The 17,550-nt window shown below is 40.5% G+C and overlaps 1 protein-coding gene across 5 annotated transcripts in view; it reads right to left on the bottom strand.

Moving 5' to 3' along the window:
* SIPA1L2 (signal induced proliferation associated 1 like 2) overlaps positions 1 to 17,550 on the bottom strand; it is a 235,123-nt gene that overhangs the window by 111,769 nt on the left and 105,804 nt on the right. For all 5 annotated transcript variants that reach the window (XM_034949114.3, XM_034949112.3, XM_034949111.3 and 2 more), the window contains one exon: positions 6,025 to 7,776. In XM_034949114.3, the coding sequence (XP_034805005.3) occupies positions 6,025 to 7,507 (1,483 nt within the window). In that variant the 5' untranslated portion in view covers positions 7,508 to 7,776. The remainder of the gene's footprint in view (positions 1 to 6,024; positions 7,777 to 17,550) is intronic.

Below are 17,550 nucleotides of genomic sequence, written 5' to 3'. Positions count from 1 at the left end.
TACACATAATGACATGGAAGGATGATCATCAAAAGCAAGTTCCACAGTAATAGCAGGAGTAAGCTCCATTTACATAAATTTATTTGCATCAGAAAAGCCTTCAAGGATAATGACGAAATGTTAATGGTGACTATAGCTGATGAATTTGGGGAGACTTTATTTCTTGCTTCTCTACATTTTCTTATTTTCCCATAACCATCATATGACATTTATATACCACTTAAAAATTCTAAATGAAAAAAAGATATAGATTTGTCAATCTGATTCCGCATTTTCCCCCACTACATTCAGAGGAACACGCGCTCCTGTGCCAGCAGAATGGCTCTAGCAAAACAACGTTCCCGAAGGCTCAGACAATGATTTAGCCACTTTTCACTTCACTCCTGAGTCACCACGGAGGCCCAGCTTCATCCTCCCATCTGGTTTTAACCTCTCTTTACCCAAATATTACTCACTTTGCCTCCTAGAACTATTCTGGTCTCGGTGGCATAAAGTAGGGCACAGAACCATTTTAGAACTCCTGAGTAACCCACTAGGTGCACAACTTCTCAACAAGTTAAGGATTTCGTCACCAAGCGGGGGAGCCCTCACGTGTCAACACACAGTGTCTGGGCTCTGCCACACAGTTCCAGCACTAGCCCCACTGTTGGTGGCAGTGTGCAGTGCCAAGCAGGTCCAGAAGGAGGCAAAGCCTGCTGCTCTGCTACAATGGAAACCAGACTCACTGATGCTCACATGACCGACCGTGGTCAAGCACAACTAGAATCCCTATCTAAGGGACCCTTTGTCACAGCCTGTTTCACAAATGCAAAGCTCAAAGCAGCAGCAAATGGCACATTCACAATGAGTCCCATCAGAGAAACAGTAATGTGACAAACGGCACCAATGTGTCTTCATGGTTATCGCCCGTGAAAGGAAGGGACTTATTGGGCATTCACTCTACTTGCTACTATCCTCACTGCTTTTAAAAAAGCTGTTTCGGCCGGGTGCGGTGGCTCACGCCTGTAATCCCAGCACTCTGGGAGGCTGAGGTGGGTGGATCACCTAAAGACAGGCGTTTGAGACCAGCCTGGCCAACTTGGCGAAACCCCATCTCTACTAAAAATACAAAAATTAGCCGGGCGTGGTGGCACATGTCTGTAATCCCAGCTACTTGGGAGGCTGAGGCAGGAGAATTGCTTGAACCCGGGAGGCAGAGGTTGCAGTGAGCCAAGATTGCGCCACTGCACGCCAGCCTGGGCAACAGAGCGAGACTCTGTCTTCAAGAAAAAAGAAAAGCTATTTCACTGAAAGCTACAGATGGATTTGCCTGGGCAAGTGATGTTGTCACACAGTTTCCTGTGTCCTGCCACTCCCCTGCAGAAATCCTTTCACAAAGTTATTCAACAGCCTTTCAGTGATGATGTGTCACAGAAACACACCTCAGTATCAAAAGCAGACATTTCACATTAACTACCCAATAAAGAAGAAATCACATTATTAAAGTTTCGCACTTTAAACATTTGCCGTGATTGGGAGCCAGTTAATTCTCTTGAAAATGAAGTTTTACACAGAACCCTGAAGCACAGAACAAAATAAAAGCACTCTGGAAAGTATTGAAAGATAGATCCCTGAAAGTCAGTTTCCAAAGAGAAAATCCTTGAGAGAAGGGAAAAGCAAAAAAGGGAAAGAAAAAAGCTATCTCAAAAACATCGTTATCTGTGCCAGTCTGCCCAGGCCCTCTGTTTTTAAATACAATGAAGCTCACCCAACTCGTGATGTTTGCAGACAGAAGGGTCTTGCACAGCTGTGTCCAGTGGCTGAAGCGGGAATGGGAATCTACTCCCACACCATAGGAGGCCTCCACCTCACTGTACTTTTCACTTAAGAATCTGGGCTGCTGCCTCTGCCTGGAGTCCTTAACGGCTCAACAAGAGACCAGCAAGAGCAGGAGCAGATGCCATTGTAGCCAATTTCACTTTGAAGTCACACTGGACCACAGGGGAAGAGCTAAATATAGGAGGAGGCAGGACACAGTTCACAGCTGCGCTGGAGAGAGAACAGAGCAGCCGGGGCTCGGCCTTCTTCTCGCTCCTGGTGGCCGCTCCTTCCCCAGTCCCTGAGCCCATCTGTTGGCACAACAGCACCTTCCACAGCACAGAATCACAGAACACTGAAGACAAAGCGACCTCAGGGATTGCCTCCCCACTCCCTCCTTTTGTGGGCTTTGCAAAGCACAGTCATGTATCGCATAGGGATATTTCGGTCAACAATGGACCACATACATGACGGTGGTCCCATAAAATCATGATGGAGCATATATAGAAATCTGATGCATGGCACTTGATATTGGCAGTGCAGATGAATAAGGGGAAATGTCGGATATTCAGTAATGGTGCTGGGACATTTGGTTTTCCATATGAAAAATATATATATATATATGAATAAAGATATATATCATCTAGGATTGTGTAAGTACACTCTATGATGTTCACGCAATGACAAAATTGCCTAATAACACATTTCTCAGACCATATCCCTGTTGTTAACTGATGCGTGACTGTAGTCTAGAATTCTGCTTTCTGACTTGTTTATAAATCCACTGCAAAGCTCAGAACCAGAGAGTGTGCCCAACAGCACCAAAATGCCAAACGATAAGCGTACATCCACCCACAATTCACTGACAGGGTGTCTACACTCAGATTCTTCTTTGGAGCTTATTTATTTCACATTCAAACCTAAGCAGTTTGATGATGTCATTTGCAATGCTCTTGAAAAACTAAGTAGCTCATCAGAAAAGGTGGAGGAAATAAATCACTTGCAGAGGAGTCTTTAAAACTACCAAGAAGTGACAGTTGAGAATTCAAGAGAAAAACTACAAGTAGCAGTCAAGAAAACTAACAGAATCTAGCAACCTAAAATCATCTCGGGGAACAGACCCTGGGGACATTAATGAATCAAATGGTGGTGACCGGGGTGCACAAAACAACAGTTTTTCATTCCACTTACACTCAGACATGTGCAATAGCATATGAATGAGATGCTGGCACTAAGTCTTGGCATAAATATGAACATATATATAATTTTATGTTCTAGTATTTCAAAGTCTGAATCACAAACTATTTACAAAACCCAGCTAGCCAGAATGACTAATTACCTGGGGATTTCAGGGCATAATAAATCCAACAGACTTTATTTTATTAAGAATTGGCAGCCATGGCTTCATCAATAAAAATAACCTTAATTAGGAAGCCTATCTCTCCATCTCCCTTTCCAAAAATAACTAACTTCCACCTAGGGAGCATCCTTGAGCAGTGTGATATAATGTGATACCTATGCATGAACACAGGCATGAGGGTTATGAGTTATTTTCACAGCAGAGACAAAAAAGCAGGTCCAGGACTCTTTGATTCCACTGGCTGGAAGGAAGTAACTATGGTGTTAACATTGAGGCACACCTGAAGCCAAGACCGAAATTCAGGGTGGAGGAGAGGAAAGGAGACACAACAGGGGACCAAGATCTGTTGACAAAATTATTTCAGTCCTATTATGTCATCAGTATGAGGACAGAGAGACAATTCACACTAAGTGACCAGATGCAGTGTAAATATCTGTTTATTTAGCTTTATTGCATCAGATCGTTTCTCTGATACATATGTTGTCATAATGTGATTACAAAAGACATGCTAAGTCTGTTGATGCAAAAACAGGAGGGGGAATTATTAATAATCACAATTTATCTGGCAGACAAATTCTTTTAAGCCTATACTCCATGAGAAAAAGTAATAAACAGGCTTCACAGTGGTTTAACGTTATAAGGGACTAAAGTGGATAGAGTGACCTCCTAAGGTCTGTGTTACCCACCCTCCCCAACCCACTCCAATAAAACAAACTACAGTCAAAAATTACACAAATATTCTCAAGACAGAAACCAATACTGACGAAATTAAAATAAAAACCCTAGAAGAAAACCTAGGCAATACCATTCAGGACATAGGCATGGGCAAAGACTTCATGACTAAAACAGCAAAAGCAATGACAACAAAAGCCAAAATTGACAAATGGGATCTAATTAAACTGAAGAGCTTCTACACAGCAAAAGAAACTATCATCAGAGGCAACAGGCAACCTACAGAATGGGAGAAAATTTTTGCAATCTGTCCATCTGACAAAGGGCTAATATCCAGAATCTACAAGGAACTGAAACAAATTTACAAGCACAAAACAACCCCATCAAAAAGTGGGCAAAGGATATGAACAGGCACTTCTCAAAAGAAGACATTTATGCGGCCAACAAACATATGAAAAAAGCTCATCATCACTGGTCATTAAAGAAATGCAAATCAAAACCTCAATGAGATACCATCTCACGCCAATTAGAATGGCGATCATTAAAGTCAGGAAACAACAGATGCTGGAGAGGATGTGGAGAAATAGGAACGTTTTTACACTGTTGGTGGGAGTGTAAATTAGTTCAGCTATTGTGGATGACAGTGTGGCGATTCCTCAAGGATCTAGAACCAGAAATACCATTTGACCCAGCAATGTCATTACTGGGTATATACCCAAAGGATTATAAATCATTCTACTATAAAGGCACATGCACACATATGTTTATTGCAGCACTATTTACAATACCAAAGACTTGGAACCAACCCCAATGCCCATCAATGATAGACTAGATAAAGAAACTACCATACATATACACCATGGATACTATGTAGCCATAAAAAAGAATGAGCTCATGTCCTTTGCAGGGACATGGATGAAGCTGGAAACCATCATTCTCAGCAAACTAACACAGGAACAGAAAACCAAACGCTGCATGTTCTCACTCATAAGCAGGAGGGAGAGCTTTAGGACAAACACCTAATGCATTCAGGGCTTAAAACCCAGATGATGGGTTGACAGGTGCAGCAAACCACCATAGCACATGTATAACTATGTAAAAAACCTGCACGTTCAGAACATGTATCCCAGAACTTAAAGTAAAAAATAAAAATAAAAAAATAAAAGTACAGTGAGCTCCCAGTCATCTGCGCTAGAAGCAGAATAGTTTATGCACTGAGAAACAGGAGAAGGAGAGTAGCGGGGCCCACCCTCTGCCTCCTCAGGCACTCTGTGAGGTTATCCCTGGATCCCTGGGAGCAGGAAGAGGGCTGACGGGTGAAACTGAAGACAGAAAAATATAGCTCTGAAAAGTAAGCTGCACTATAATGAAGGCGTGAAGGACACCAGCTGCACCCAATAAGAAGGTGGTGAGAGGTGCCGGAGTGTTTTCCTCGGCATGTGTTACTGACACATGTGGAACCTGTTTCTCTGTAGGTCTCTAAATCAGAGAAGATTCTCCTAGCCCTGGGATAATTAGGGACACTTATTTAAAGGTTGAGGATTCAACTACATGACCTCTGAAGAACGCATCCTTCAAGCCTGAAGATATACGTAAAGCAAAAACCATTTATTTGACATAGAATTAAATATTTTATCACTTGTGTCTTAACATTTAAGCCCATCTATAGAACTACATGAAAACAAAATTTGTCTGTTGTGGTAATTCAGGCATTCTTTCAACAAAGATTTAACATGTCCAACACATACAGCAATGCTGGAGAAGCAAAGTACAGAAAGATTAGAGAGGTGAGGGAAACACAGACTTTTCCACTGTAAGCAGCATAAGAGATTATTCAGGGGAATAGGAGGAGGACAGAATTAATCAGGGAAGACTTCTTACAAGGGATGAAATCTAAATCAAGTCTGAATTTGTGATGATCACAAATTGGCAGACAAAGAATGACAGAAAGAGAAACCAAAAGGGCATTTACACATTAAGGACTATCCATCAACAAAGGCATGGGATTGCAGTTTTCTAAAGAAAAAATTAGCCTGGAAGCTATGGAGGGACCATGATGGAGAACAAGGTCAGGCCCAGTGGACTATGGCCTTGGACACTCTGAGGAAGGTGCTCCAACACAAAGCAAAACATTGTGACTGGTTCTTAAAAAACTACTCCCGAGACACATGCAAACGCCCAGGGCTCTTCCTTACCTTTCCCATAGAAGAATTTGCGGTAATAATAGGCCCCAAGGTCAATGTGTTCTATGATGTAGCGCTTCACTTTCTCCCTGTGAATGGGCTGGTTTTCTCTGGGCACCTCCAAGACCGAGACACCTGCATTTGTGCAGTGAGAGCTGAGTGACGATTCGAAAGAGCAGCTTTCCCCTGAACTGAAAGAGGATGAGTTGGCTCGAGAGAGCGCAATCCGCCTGTCGCCTTCCCCTCCAGTCTCATTTCTAAAGTAAGGACAACTAAGGACGAGGTCGTTACTTTTCCCATCACCCTCATCGGCATCCAGGTTCTCTTTGGAGTTGAGGTCCTCCTTGCTCCCTAAAGGGGACTCACAGTTGCCTGTCTGGCCCGTAGGCATCTGAGTCTGGGATGCTGCAGAAGCCCCAGTGGTTATGTTTTTCCTTTTCCCCACATTAGCCCTCGTAGCCATGGCTTCGTTGATATTAAACAAAATGCTCTGGACATCATAATGTGCAAAACATCGCTGACAATTCCAAGGGCGAATGCCCCTCTCCAGTCGGCTCTCCTCCAGCTCAGACGTGAACTTGAAAGTTTCGTGCTCACTTTTAACAGTTCGAAGCTTTCGGAAGAGAGATGTTTCCACCGACTCTGATTTCAACCTCCGTTTGAAAGGCTTGTCCCTGTCTCTCCCCAACAGGAGGGCACTGTCCACGTAATCTAATCCTGAGATGCGGACAAATTCTCCCCTAGAAATCTGTGCTGCTGCATGAAGGCTCGGAGAGATTGCAGGGTCACAGCGGAAAAATTCAGGGAACCCAAAAGGGACCATTGCTTTGTGGTCATAATTTTCTACTCGGTACCCTCTGAGCATAGCGAAAAAGTTTTCACCAGATAAGCCTTGCCTGTCGATGGATGAAGTACTTCCATACTCCCTGTGCAGGGCAGCCCCGGTGTTGGGGTTGACTGCATTTTGGTCTAAGACATCTTCGGCATCAATGTCACTGATAGTGACATCACTATTGCTCCTCTGTCTTATGGGGTGAAGTCCTCTTTGGGGGGAATGGACAAAGATGTCTCCGATTGTGTACTTGGCCTCCACGAAGTCCAGATCGAGCTGTTCATCTTGCTGACCTTCACTCTGGTCACTCTGCCCATTCTGCAGGACGGAAGTGATGCTTTCATAACTGGTCTGAGACCGGCTTTCCCACAGTGCCTTGCATGTTAGCTCCTTGGAACAGTCCTTTTTAGGAGGCCATTCAGACACCCTTGCTCTCACACCCATCTTGGGCACAGCTGGGGTACCATTAGCCGGACCACCACCGCCAGTCTCATTGGAATTTGAGGCATTTAAAGGAGTAGTGGGTCCCATGTTGCCATTAATGGCTTTAAACTTCCGAGCAAAATAATCATCTGACTGCATGATTCTAGGGGGATCCTTGAACTTTGAAGAGGCTCTGCCTAGCTTGTGCTTCTCTTCTTGTGACTGCCTTGGGTCACTCATGTCTACCGAGGAAGAGCCTCCAAGTCTCACCAGGAAGACTGATGTAAATCTAATTACATTGCTACTGACCACGCCATAATACTTGCAGATATAAAGGCTTTGTCTGTGGTTGTATTTTTTCTTTTTTTAGCCCAAAGCAAACAACATCCTCAGAATACAGTTTCTTCAAAGCCAACTTGCTTCTCTGTTGTCGTAATAATGTTGTACGCCTCTGTTCTTTTCAAAAGCATTCCTTAAGACATCTGGCTGGTCATGAGTATTTCCTTCACCTGAATTAAGAGATAGGAAGTAGCCATTAGCAATTAATATGCTTCAAGTTGAACACATTCTATGATAAATTTCGTATCTGTCTTTCCCCTCTGCTTCTGCCCACGAAGTTTCATGATCCACAGCACTGTTCGTAACACTCCTCCCTGGAACACCATTTTCCTTCTCTACATAGCTAGATAAAATTCACACCATACAATCAGGTATTAACTCATCTAAGAAACTTTCCTAGGATGTCTCCCACCCTAATTGCATCTAAGCAAAGAATGTTGTGATCCCACAGCACTCCGTCTATATCCAACAGAGTAATTTTCCTTATCTCTAATTGCTGTTTACCAACTCACTGACTTCAAGTTCCTCTAAGCCAAGAACCATGCCTTTCAGCTGTGTACCAGCATTAACTATTAAGGTAGCCTGGCTTACACTAGGGATTCATGAAGTATTTCAATGCATGAATTGGCTACAAGAGCAGCATAAGTCATGTATATAATGGGTTTCAGTATTATTAGTTTAGTTTCTTTCAAAACAGTTAAACTCAAATTGTCCCACAGCAAAATGGTCAATACAAGACATTAACAAGAGAGTTTTCATAGCGATCACTTGTAGTCAAATTAGAACTCACACAGATCCTCCTTTAAGTGGGAAGAGATCTTCAAGGATCTGGTATCTGATACATCAAATACATTGCAGTAGTGAGATACTGGGTAAGAAGCTGTTTTCTTGTACCTCAGTTGTCAGTTTTTCAGTCTCCAGGAATGGATTTGATAATAGCCTAAACTGTGTAGGAAATAACTATAATCCAGTCATCCTTGATCCTTTTAAACACAATAATTCTAAGAGAATTAGGTAAGATGCAGTCATTTATCTTATCTTTCTGAAAACCATGGGATAGTGTGTCTGTTCTGTCCTGTGCATGTCAGTATCTGGCTACTCATTTTCCCTGTTTGCCATATCCTAAAATATCATTTTATTTCCTCCATTATGGAACAGCTCTGAGAGTAGACGATACGTTGTCATCCCTAAATTTTTTTTTTTTATGGTAGGGAGAAAGCAACTGCCACCATAAGAAAAATATCTGCTATTCTAAGACATTCCCACATGCTCATCTCAAAGCCATTAGGAGTCCACTGGAAAGAGTTTTTATGCTGTTTAGCTAGTTGGGATTTTAACATTTTCAAACCGAATTACAGTTATTAATATTCCTTATGCTTTGGTGAAGGATGAAGAAAACTGGCTATATTATAGCTTTTGTTCAGAAGAGGTAAAGTGGTTCTTTCATTCTTCTGCCAATGAGTAATATAGCCTGTCATGAGTTTGGAAAATATGTAACACCTGAAAATGTTTGTGTCTAAATAAAGAAAGAATAAATTCAAAGAAAAATATTTGTAATTAAAGAGAAGAGTAATTAGATCAAGTGTCTACAAACATACGGGTAAATTGCAGTGTTTTCTATTTCCAGGGGCCTTTATTTTACAGGTCACTTGTGGCATAATGCACTAGAAAGTTGTATTCTTGTACACAACCAGTCCCCAACTAGAAATGACATTAACAAATGCATCCACGAAATGCAAAGAACCACTTTAATCGTTGCTTTGAAACTCCTTTATCCTTTTATTTATAAAATAAATGCCATCCAAATAACGAGGACAAATCCTACCTTCCTTTCTTTTCCGTGTCATGGCATATATTGAAATACCAGTATCTGTACAGCACAAGGGAGTCAAAAAGGAACATGCTCAGACTAGAGGCACAGTTAACAGACTGACCACCTTGGGCTCAACCCACCACCCAGAGGGAAGAGCAAACCGGCATCTCCTCACACTTGTAACCTATTCACCACGCTCCACAGGGAAGCTCTGAGTTTAAGCCACCAACTAATAGATGTGCAAAATTAACCAGAGAAACTATTAAATATTAAAACTAGGATTAGCGAGAATAAGATAATAATTAGTCCTGGAAAACCTGACTAGCTATTATAATTTACTGGGCTCAGATTCTTACTTGAAAATCTATCTTCTGAGCTTTCACATTCCTCTAACATTTGTAGCTTTCTCAATGTTTAAAAGATGAAATTAAAGTTACAAAATATTTATTACACATATCTTGTGAAAAAATGGAAGACACCAATATATAGTCAAAAAATAAAGATTAGCTGGGTGTGATGGCTCACACCTATAATGCCAGCACTTTGAGAAGCTGAGGCAGGAGGATCGCTTGAGCCCAGGAATTTGAGATGAGCACAGGCAACACAGCAAGAGCCTGTCTCTACAAAAGCCTATTTTTTTTTAATTAGCCCGGCGTGGCGGTACACACCTGTAGTATCAGCTACTTGGGAGGCTGAAGCAGGAGGATCCCTTGAGCCCAGGAATTAGAGGCAGCAGTGAGCTATGATCGCACCACTGCACCCCAGCATGGGCAACAAAGTGAGATCCCATCTCAAATAAAGATTTTACAATATAAATAATATACGAAATTAAAAATAGATGAATTTATGCTGAATCTTATCATTAGGTTCACTACAAAGGATGAAAACTATAGCAAACTCAGAGCATGTGAAATTCTTTCCTAAAGGTATCTCAGAATATTCCTTCTGTTGTGAATTTTGAAAACTTGTTTGTGCTAAGAACATTAGCTTTAGTGGACAGCTACTGATTTTTCCTATCTAAAATCCACTCCCCTTTCTTCTGGTAATGGTGGCTTGAATTGCTTTGGAGAATCATTTAATTTGTGTGAGGCTAACTCCACACCTAACATGTGGCCAGTTAAGAATTATTGGTCCTGGGATGCAGCCCGGATCCCATCTCCTTGTAACTCCTCCCCTGAGATTCTGCTCTACTGTAGCTTGTGGAAACTCTGTGGTTCTTTAATCTCTCTCCCTCCTCCCTTGTTTTCTACGCCCTGCCCCAGACATACCAAGCGTCTTTCAAGTCTTCAAACAGCCCACTCTCCAGGCTTGTGTCCCAGCTGTTCCCTCTAAATGGAGCATCCACTGCTTGAGCTGAACTGACAACCATTCATGATCATCTCTCTCCCCCCAACTGGGTGACTCCACAACATACTCCCATGGTGTCCTCTACTTCCCAAACACCCATTTCCATGCCTTCTAAGGACTTCCTGCTTCTCTCTGTGTGTCTCTCCCCAGGAGAAAGTTCTGTGAATTTGTTTTCTTCCCCATTTTATCTACGGTGCCTGGAGCTGTTTCTAGTATGTGGTAGATGTTTAATAAATATTATTAAATTAACAAATTACTATACAAATATATTAGGCAGTAAGTCCTTATATTAGAAAATATTTAAATGAAAAATTCTGGTGGTTATAGGAATATATTTTACAATATATTGTAACCACAAAAGTTTCATTTGATATAACTGTGTAGAAAATCACTTATTATAAAGTCAAATACCTATGAATGGTTGTTAACACTTTGCAGGACACTATTTGCTCCATGCCATTTTCCCAAATCCTTACAACAGGTAAACACAAAATTCAGCAACTACTCCACTCTGAAAAGAGAGCTTCCCACCCCCACTTCCGTACCAGCCAAAGGAGGTGATTACAGACACGTCTTCTAATTGTATACAAAGAAAAGAATGCCATACTTCATCTCCTAAGCATCTCGGCAGCTTCCTCTAGTAGACCCAAGGCCCATTCCCAAACATGGTAGTTAATAAAACGGCCAATCCTGCCACCAGTGTCTGTCCTCTTGTGAGCGCGGCTACGCGGCTGTGTGCAGAGCTCCATTTTCTGTAGGTGGCATGCAGCCAGCTTCCTGGGGCTCTGGATGCCTGCCCGTGAATGGTACCACTCCAAAACTGGATGGCACATGGAAACCGTGCAATCTAAAGACCTGGTCAAAAGACCACCTCAGCTTCGTGTCCGAGTTAGAGAAGAAGCCATATGAAGCGAGGGCCCACACATGCCTTCTTCTTCGTGAGCAGCTGTGAATCACGCCTGTCCTTCCCCCTCTGTGATTTTACATCATTTTGTCATTCTAACAGATTGTAAAAAACCAGTTATGAGAGTTTCAGACTGGCAAATGCAGAGTCCTCAAACAAAAAGGCCATGGTATTTTTCCTTAGAAAGCAAACGTGCTATGAAACGAAATATTAAAGAGATGTAGAATAAACTGGATCCTCATTGTACATGTATATGGTGAGTGCCACTGGTACCACCTGCTCCCTCCTGCCTTATTCTAATTAAAGGCACAAGGATACTAACTGCTTTCCTAAGTGAATAGTTAAATGGACTCATACTTCTAAGCTGGTACAGCTTGAGGAAAAACAAACATCAAGGAAAATCTGAGGCTCATTTAATACCTTCCCTAGAACTTTATAAAGATGACAGACTAATCTTCTATATGAGGCCTGTGACCTTGTCAGCAACACGAATATCCTCTCTTCCAGGTAATTTCCTAAACCTAGATTCTGACCATCTGGAGGGTGGTGAGAAGACAGAGTTTGCCTTCGAATGATCTAATTAAAACGGATCTCTAGATTTTGTCTACATACAGTTTTCTTTCTGTTCTTTAAGCTAATTTTTACTGTGAGGGGCACTGGTCTTCTCCCCATAGTTTCCAATTATTCTTGCATTTCATAAAATTCTATGGCTTTGCTCCCCAGTAAAAATAAATAATTATCACCAACATTCTGCAAGCACTTAAAAAACCCAGACGGAAACCCCACAGGTAGTGGGGTGCCCCCAAGTGAGGAAGGGCTAGGGAAGGCCACCGACCAAAACTGAAGAATTTTAGAGCATGAAGGAGCTGTTCTCATGCTGTCTTGGTAATAATTTTAAAGGGATAGAAAAGAAATGGAGAGCATTTGATATTTAAGCATAATTGTCTTTAAATAAGATGTTTTTCGACGTTTTCCATGAGACATCAGTGAGTCTTTAAGACCAATATTAGAGTTCTAATTGAGCCACTTATCAGGACTGCAGCTGTAGCAAATGGATTGAAAACCACAAAATGCACAAATTATGAGCCCCATTCAAGAGAAAAAATGGTTAAAATTATATAGCAGATTTATAATACAAGTATAACTATAGTAAAAAAAAATGCTTATTTTTCATGCCAGTATCCCAACAGCTCTAACACTAATATGGATAATAGGACAGGGAATAAAAGGAAGAACAAACTGATCCCACTTTTACCCTCTCTCTGTGGCCAAGAAGACAATCAATGAGCTGAGGTGCTGCTCGCACTTGAGGTCTGATCACCTAAAATGCATTTACCAAAAACTAAGCCTGGTATTAAGTGAAATTATAACCAAATGGCTATAAAACAACCCATTAACTCACATTCCTATTACAGTAGAATATGAAAATCAAAGCTATAAGACAATTTGATAAGTAGCTACTATTAAATAATAATGGTAATAAATTGATATACAAGTTCAATAATATTTTTGCCTGGTAAGTTTTTGATAGATCGGAACATGAAAATAAGTTCTTAAACATTTATCTTGAATTAAACACTGGGGTGGTACCAGAGATAAATATTTTTGAACATGAGAACATAAAAACCAGCAGAATTCTCCTCTTTGGGGTTTTATAACATAGGGGTAACCTATGATCTGCGAAGGGGAATAAAATCTTTTCTTGCTGGGAAGTTCGCACTGGTGTTAGGCCAACTAATTTTTAAAGTACTCCACGTGCTATTTGGAGGAATTTCTCAAGTGACATCCCAGAAAAGCTGATCTTGATGTAGTTAAGAATTTTTTCATTGGAGTAAAGCAGGACCTCAATAAAGAAACCCTGAAGGATTTAGTCTCCACAAGAAACCCGTATTACGAGTTTCCTTTATACTGATTTGTACTTCATAGTGAAGGAAACGGCCCAATCAAAGGTTTGTTAAATGGAGCTCTTGGGTGACTCTGTAAGTAAAGCAGCTTGGTAAACTCCATCTGGGTGGGGTCCTGGTCTGTCACAGTCACTGCTTCTACTCCCAGTCATGCCTGACACTCGGTTGACAATCGTCATTAACCTATATCCATCCATTTAAATTGAAATGACTGCAGACCAAAGTATCCCAAAGTCCTGAGTCGACACAGTATCATAACACATGCTTGGAGCACACTGATTCTCATTTGTCTCTTTTGGTCTGCTGGCTGGCTCCTCCTCCTCCTCAGGTTGTCTTTAACTGCTGATGTTTTTTAGGGTTTACCCTAGCCTGCCTTCTCTTTTAATTTTATACATTCCCTTGTGCCATCCTCATAGTCTCATATGCCATCTCTATGCTGATGACTCATAAATCCTTATCCACAAGCCCAAAGACGTCTCACAGTCGACATTTCCAAGTTGCAGGAAGATAGTCTAGGTCCTCCTGCCTACCCCTCCCTGCACCCAAATCTGCTCCTCCTCTGCCCGGCTCAGGGAAAGGCACCACCAACCACTCAGGTGCCCAACCCAAACACCCAGTGCTCATCCTGCCTTCCCTTCACAGCCCACATTCAATCCTGCCCATTTTACCTTCCAAATACTCCTCAAATCCATGTCAATTTCTCCATCTTGACTGCCACGACCAGAGTTAGAACTACTATCATAGTTCTCCTAGATTATAATGAAACCCTTCAACAGTTCCTTATTTCCCTCTGAATAAAGCTGCTTGCTTTAAGGCAGCACAAGCCACTCATGATTTGGTCCATGAGTTCCAGCCCCTTGTGCAGCTGCTGGATTTCCACCCTCCATGCTCCCATGTGTTGACCTTCATGTTCTTATCCTCTGTACATGCACTACCTCTGCCCACATCTCTTCAAGATGTATTTATTTCCTGCCTTGCTAAGAGGTGTTATCCATCACACCTCAGTTCACGTATCATGTTTTTAAAAAGCATTCTCAAACCTTAAGGTTGGGTCTAAGTGGCCCCCATAGCATTGTGCCTTTTTTTTTTTTTTTTACTCTAAGTTACACCAGACTATTCTATACCAGTTTATTGTTTGCTGCTATCCTCTTCTAAACTCTAAGCATGGGGAAGACATAGACATGTCCTGGCATATGGACCCTCGGCAAATATCCAGCTCTACCATACGCTGCTGAGATGATGGTAAAGCCATCTGTAATCTCTGAGCCTCAGTTTCCTATCTGTAAAGTGGGAATAATTGTATCTATTTCAAAGGATTATTCTAAAGATTCAATGGGATCTAAAGCCGTGAAATAGCTGAAAATGTAATATATGAGTGTATATTTATTGATAAACATACTGATTTGAAATTAAGCAAATGAATGAAACCCATAACTATTCCAAAGGAACACAGTAAAGGAAATAGTCAGGTTTACAAAATATGGGATGACTGCTCACTGATTTACACACAAAGAATAAGAGAACACAAACCAGTAACTGACTGCAGTGTTTAAGCTGATTCTCCAAGAGGCAAAGAAAAGCTTTTAGAAGCTGAGTGAGTTGCCCAAAACAATCTCCAGGGAGGCACTATTCTCTTCCCAACTACAACTTACATTTGAAATTATTTGAGAGACTTTATACTATATTAGAATATGGCTTTTGGAAAGTTTTAAACTTCCTGTATGTCAATAAGGAACAAGAACCAATTTCTGGTAGTAAACTGCTACCATGCCCATCATTCTGTAAGTCAAAAATAGAATAAACAAAGGGCTGTTTTGTTAAATAGATAATTTTGATCATGGAGTTTTTTGAAGGAGACAGAAGAACAGCTGTGAGTATTGACTGCTTCCCATTAAATCTTTTTAAATCAGAAAGAGATAAAAAGAGATAGCCCTCACCTCCTTCTCTCAGGAGGTTATTAGTTAATACATCTTTTCAGCAATGTGACCCCTGAATTACAGATGGCACAGCAGGAAATCAGTCATTCCAATTAATAATTTAAGCAGAGGCATTTGTGTCTGAGGAAAACACAGCAAAAGGAGAAAAGAATTTCTACTTAATGTCAACCAATATAGACTGTACTTATTAATTTCATTTAGAAATCATAAAAAATAATCTGTCCTATTCTTTAAATGAATGTTTAGTGACAGTGGGTAGCAAAGAAGAGAACATGAGCATTTTATAAGAAAACTGGCAGGCTGGAGCTTTAAAAAAGATACAATCCTTCCTGAAAACATTCTGTTCTCACTAATATTATTTTCCACTGAATCCACAGTGAAAACTCTTGCAAAGTATCTGTATTATGGTGTTCAACAAAACTAACATCAATCAATATTGTTAAAAATTGAACTAAACTGTACAAAGCATGTCCCATCACTGTATTCTTTATTAAAATGCAACAAATAAACACAAAGCCTTCAAATCTGAAGATGCTTCCTTTCAACTTGGCATAAAGGACATGAAAAGAAAATCCTGCCAATCCATACAACAGTCCAGTATTTGATTTTTTAAAAACAGTAATTTTAGCAGCAAATACACAACAAACTCCATTCACTACTCACACACACTGAAAGCCATCTTTGCACTGTTCCCATATTTACTTGAGTTATAAGATACTGAGTTTTGCTGAACAGTTTTATGTGGTTTATTGTCTGATATTAAAAAACCCTCTTGTTACTTCAGTAAATCAATGTATTCAGTTCTACCAGGGCACTGTACTGGATGCTGTGGGTGGGAAGAGTATGAAAGATGAATGAAAGAGCTTCCTAATCTTCAGGAAGCTTAGCTGGGTAAGACATGCACATGAATAATGAGTCATAGAAGAGATGAAGTTAAAACAATAGTATACCACTTCTGACCAAGCAAGTTACAAAAGTCCATGAGTGTGTCACACATGCATGTCACACACACAAACACACTCCCCATGCCGGTGAGGGTCTGGGGGATGCATGTCCCACATGCTACAGACAGATGCAAACTGGCAGCACTCTTTGAACACCAATAAGGTAATATATATTAAGTCCTATAAAACTGTTCAAATCCTTTGGCTCAATACTCTACATCTGAAAAAATCTACCCAAGAAAATAAGAGACTTATAATAAGAAAATTAAAAACTTATATAGAAAAATATTCATCCAAAACTACAAGAATGAAAAATCAGAAACAGTCTTAACAGTCAGTGGTCAGGGATAAACATAGTACATATATAAAATAAATAACTACACAATCCCAATTTTTTAAGAATATGCATCAACTTGAGCATTTATATAATAATATTATGTGTAAACAGCCATATACAAAAAGGTTTATATAAAGCATGAAACAAAGTACGTTAAAAATCTATATACATAAAAATACAGGAAAGAAACACCCCCATATTATGATAGTGGTTAGCTCTTACAAGTAGCCTTATGCATGCTTTCTGCTTTCTTCCTTGTATTTTTCTAATGTGTCCAAATTACGTAACTGTATATGTATGCTAACTTACATATATACAAATAAACTTTAAATTCAATAAATATAACATTTTAAAAAAATCCTTCATAAAACCAATGGATGTTTAAATTACACAGAACATATAATATTTTTCCTTGTATAAAAAGAGGACTGTTAGCTGCTTCTTCTCCCTTTTAAAGTCCCACACTAAGATACAGAAGAAAATGGATATTAACATTGACTGAACAATACCTACTGTTGATTAATTTAACGTTTTTTTTATGGCAGGTATTTACAAAAATACTGCCCTTTATTCCCATGCAACAGAAATTTTTGTTAGAATAATAATAGCTTTTTTTTTTTTTTTTTTTTTTTTTTTTGGAGACGGAGTCTTGCTCTGTCGCCCAGGCTGGAGTGCAGTGGCGCAATCTTGGCTCACTGCAACCTCCACCTCCCTGGTTCAAGCAATTCCTCTGCCTCAGCCTCCTGAGTAGCTGGGAT

The sequence above is a fragment of the Pan paniscus genome, chromosome 1 (assembly GCF_029289425.2).
Source record: "Pan paniscus chromosome 1, NHGRI_mPanPan1-v2.0_pri, whole genome shotgun sequence".
NCBI classification, from domain to species: Eukaryota; Metazoa; Chordata; class Mammalia; order Primates; family Hominidae; genus Pan; species Pan paniscus.
The sequence above is the reverse complement of the archived record's forward strand: the minus strand, read 5'-3'. Positions and strand labels throughout refer to the sequence as shown.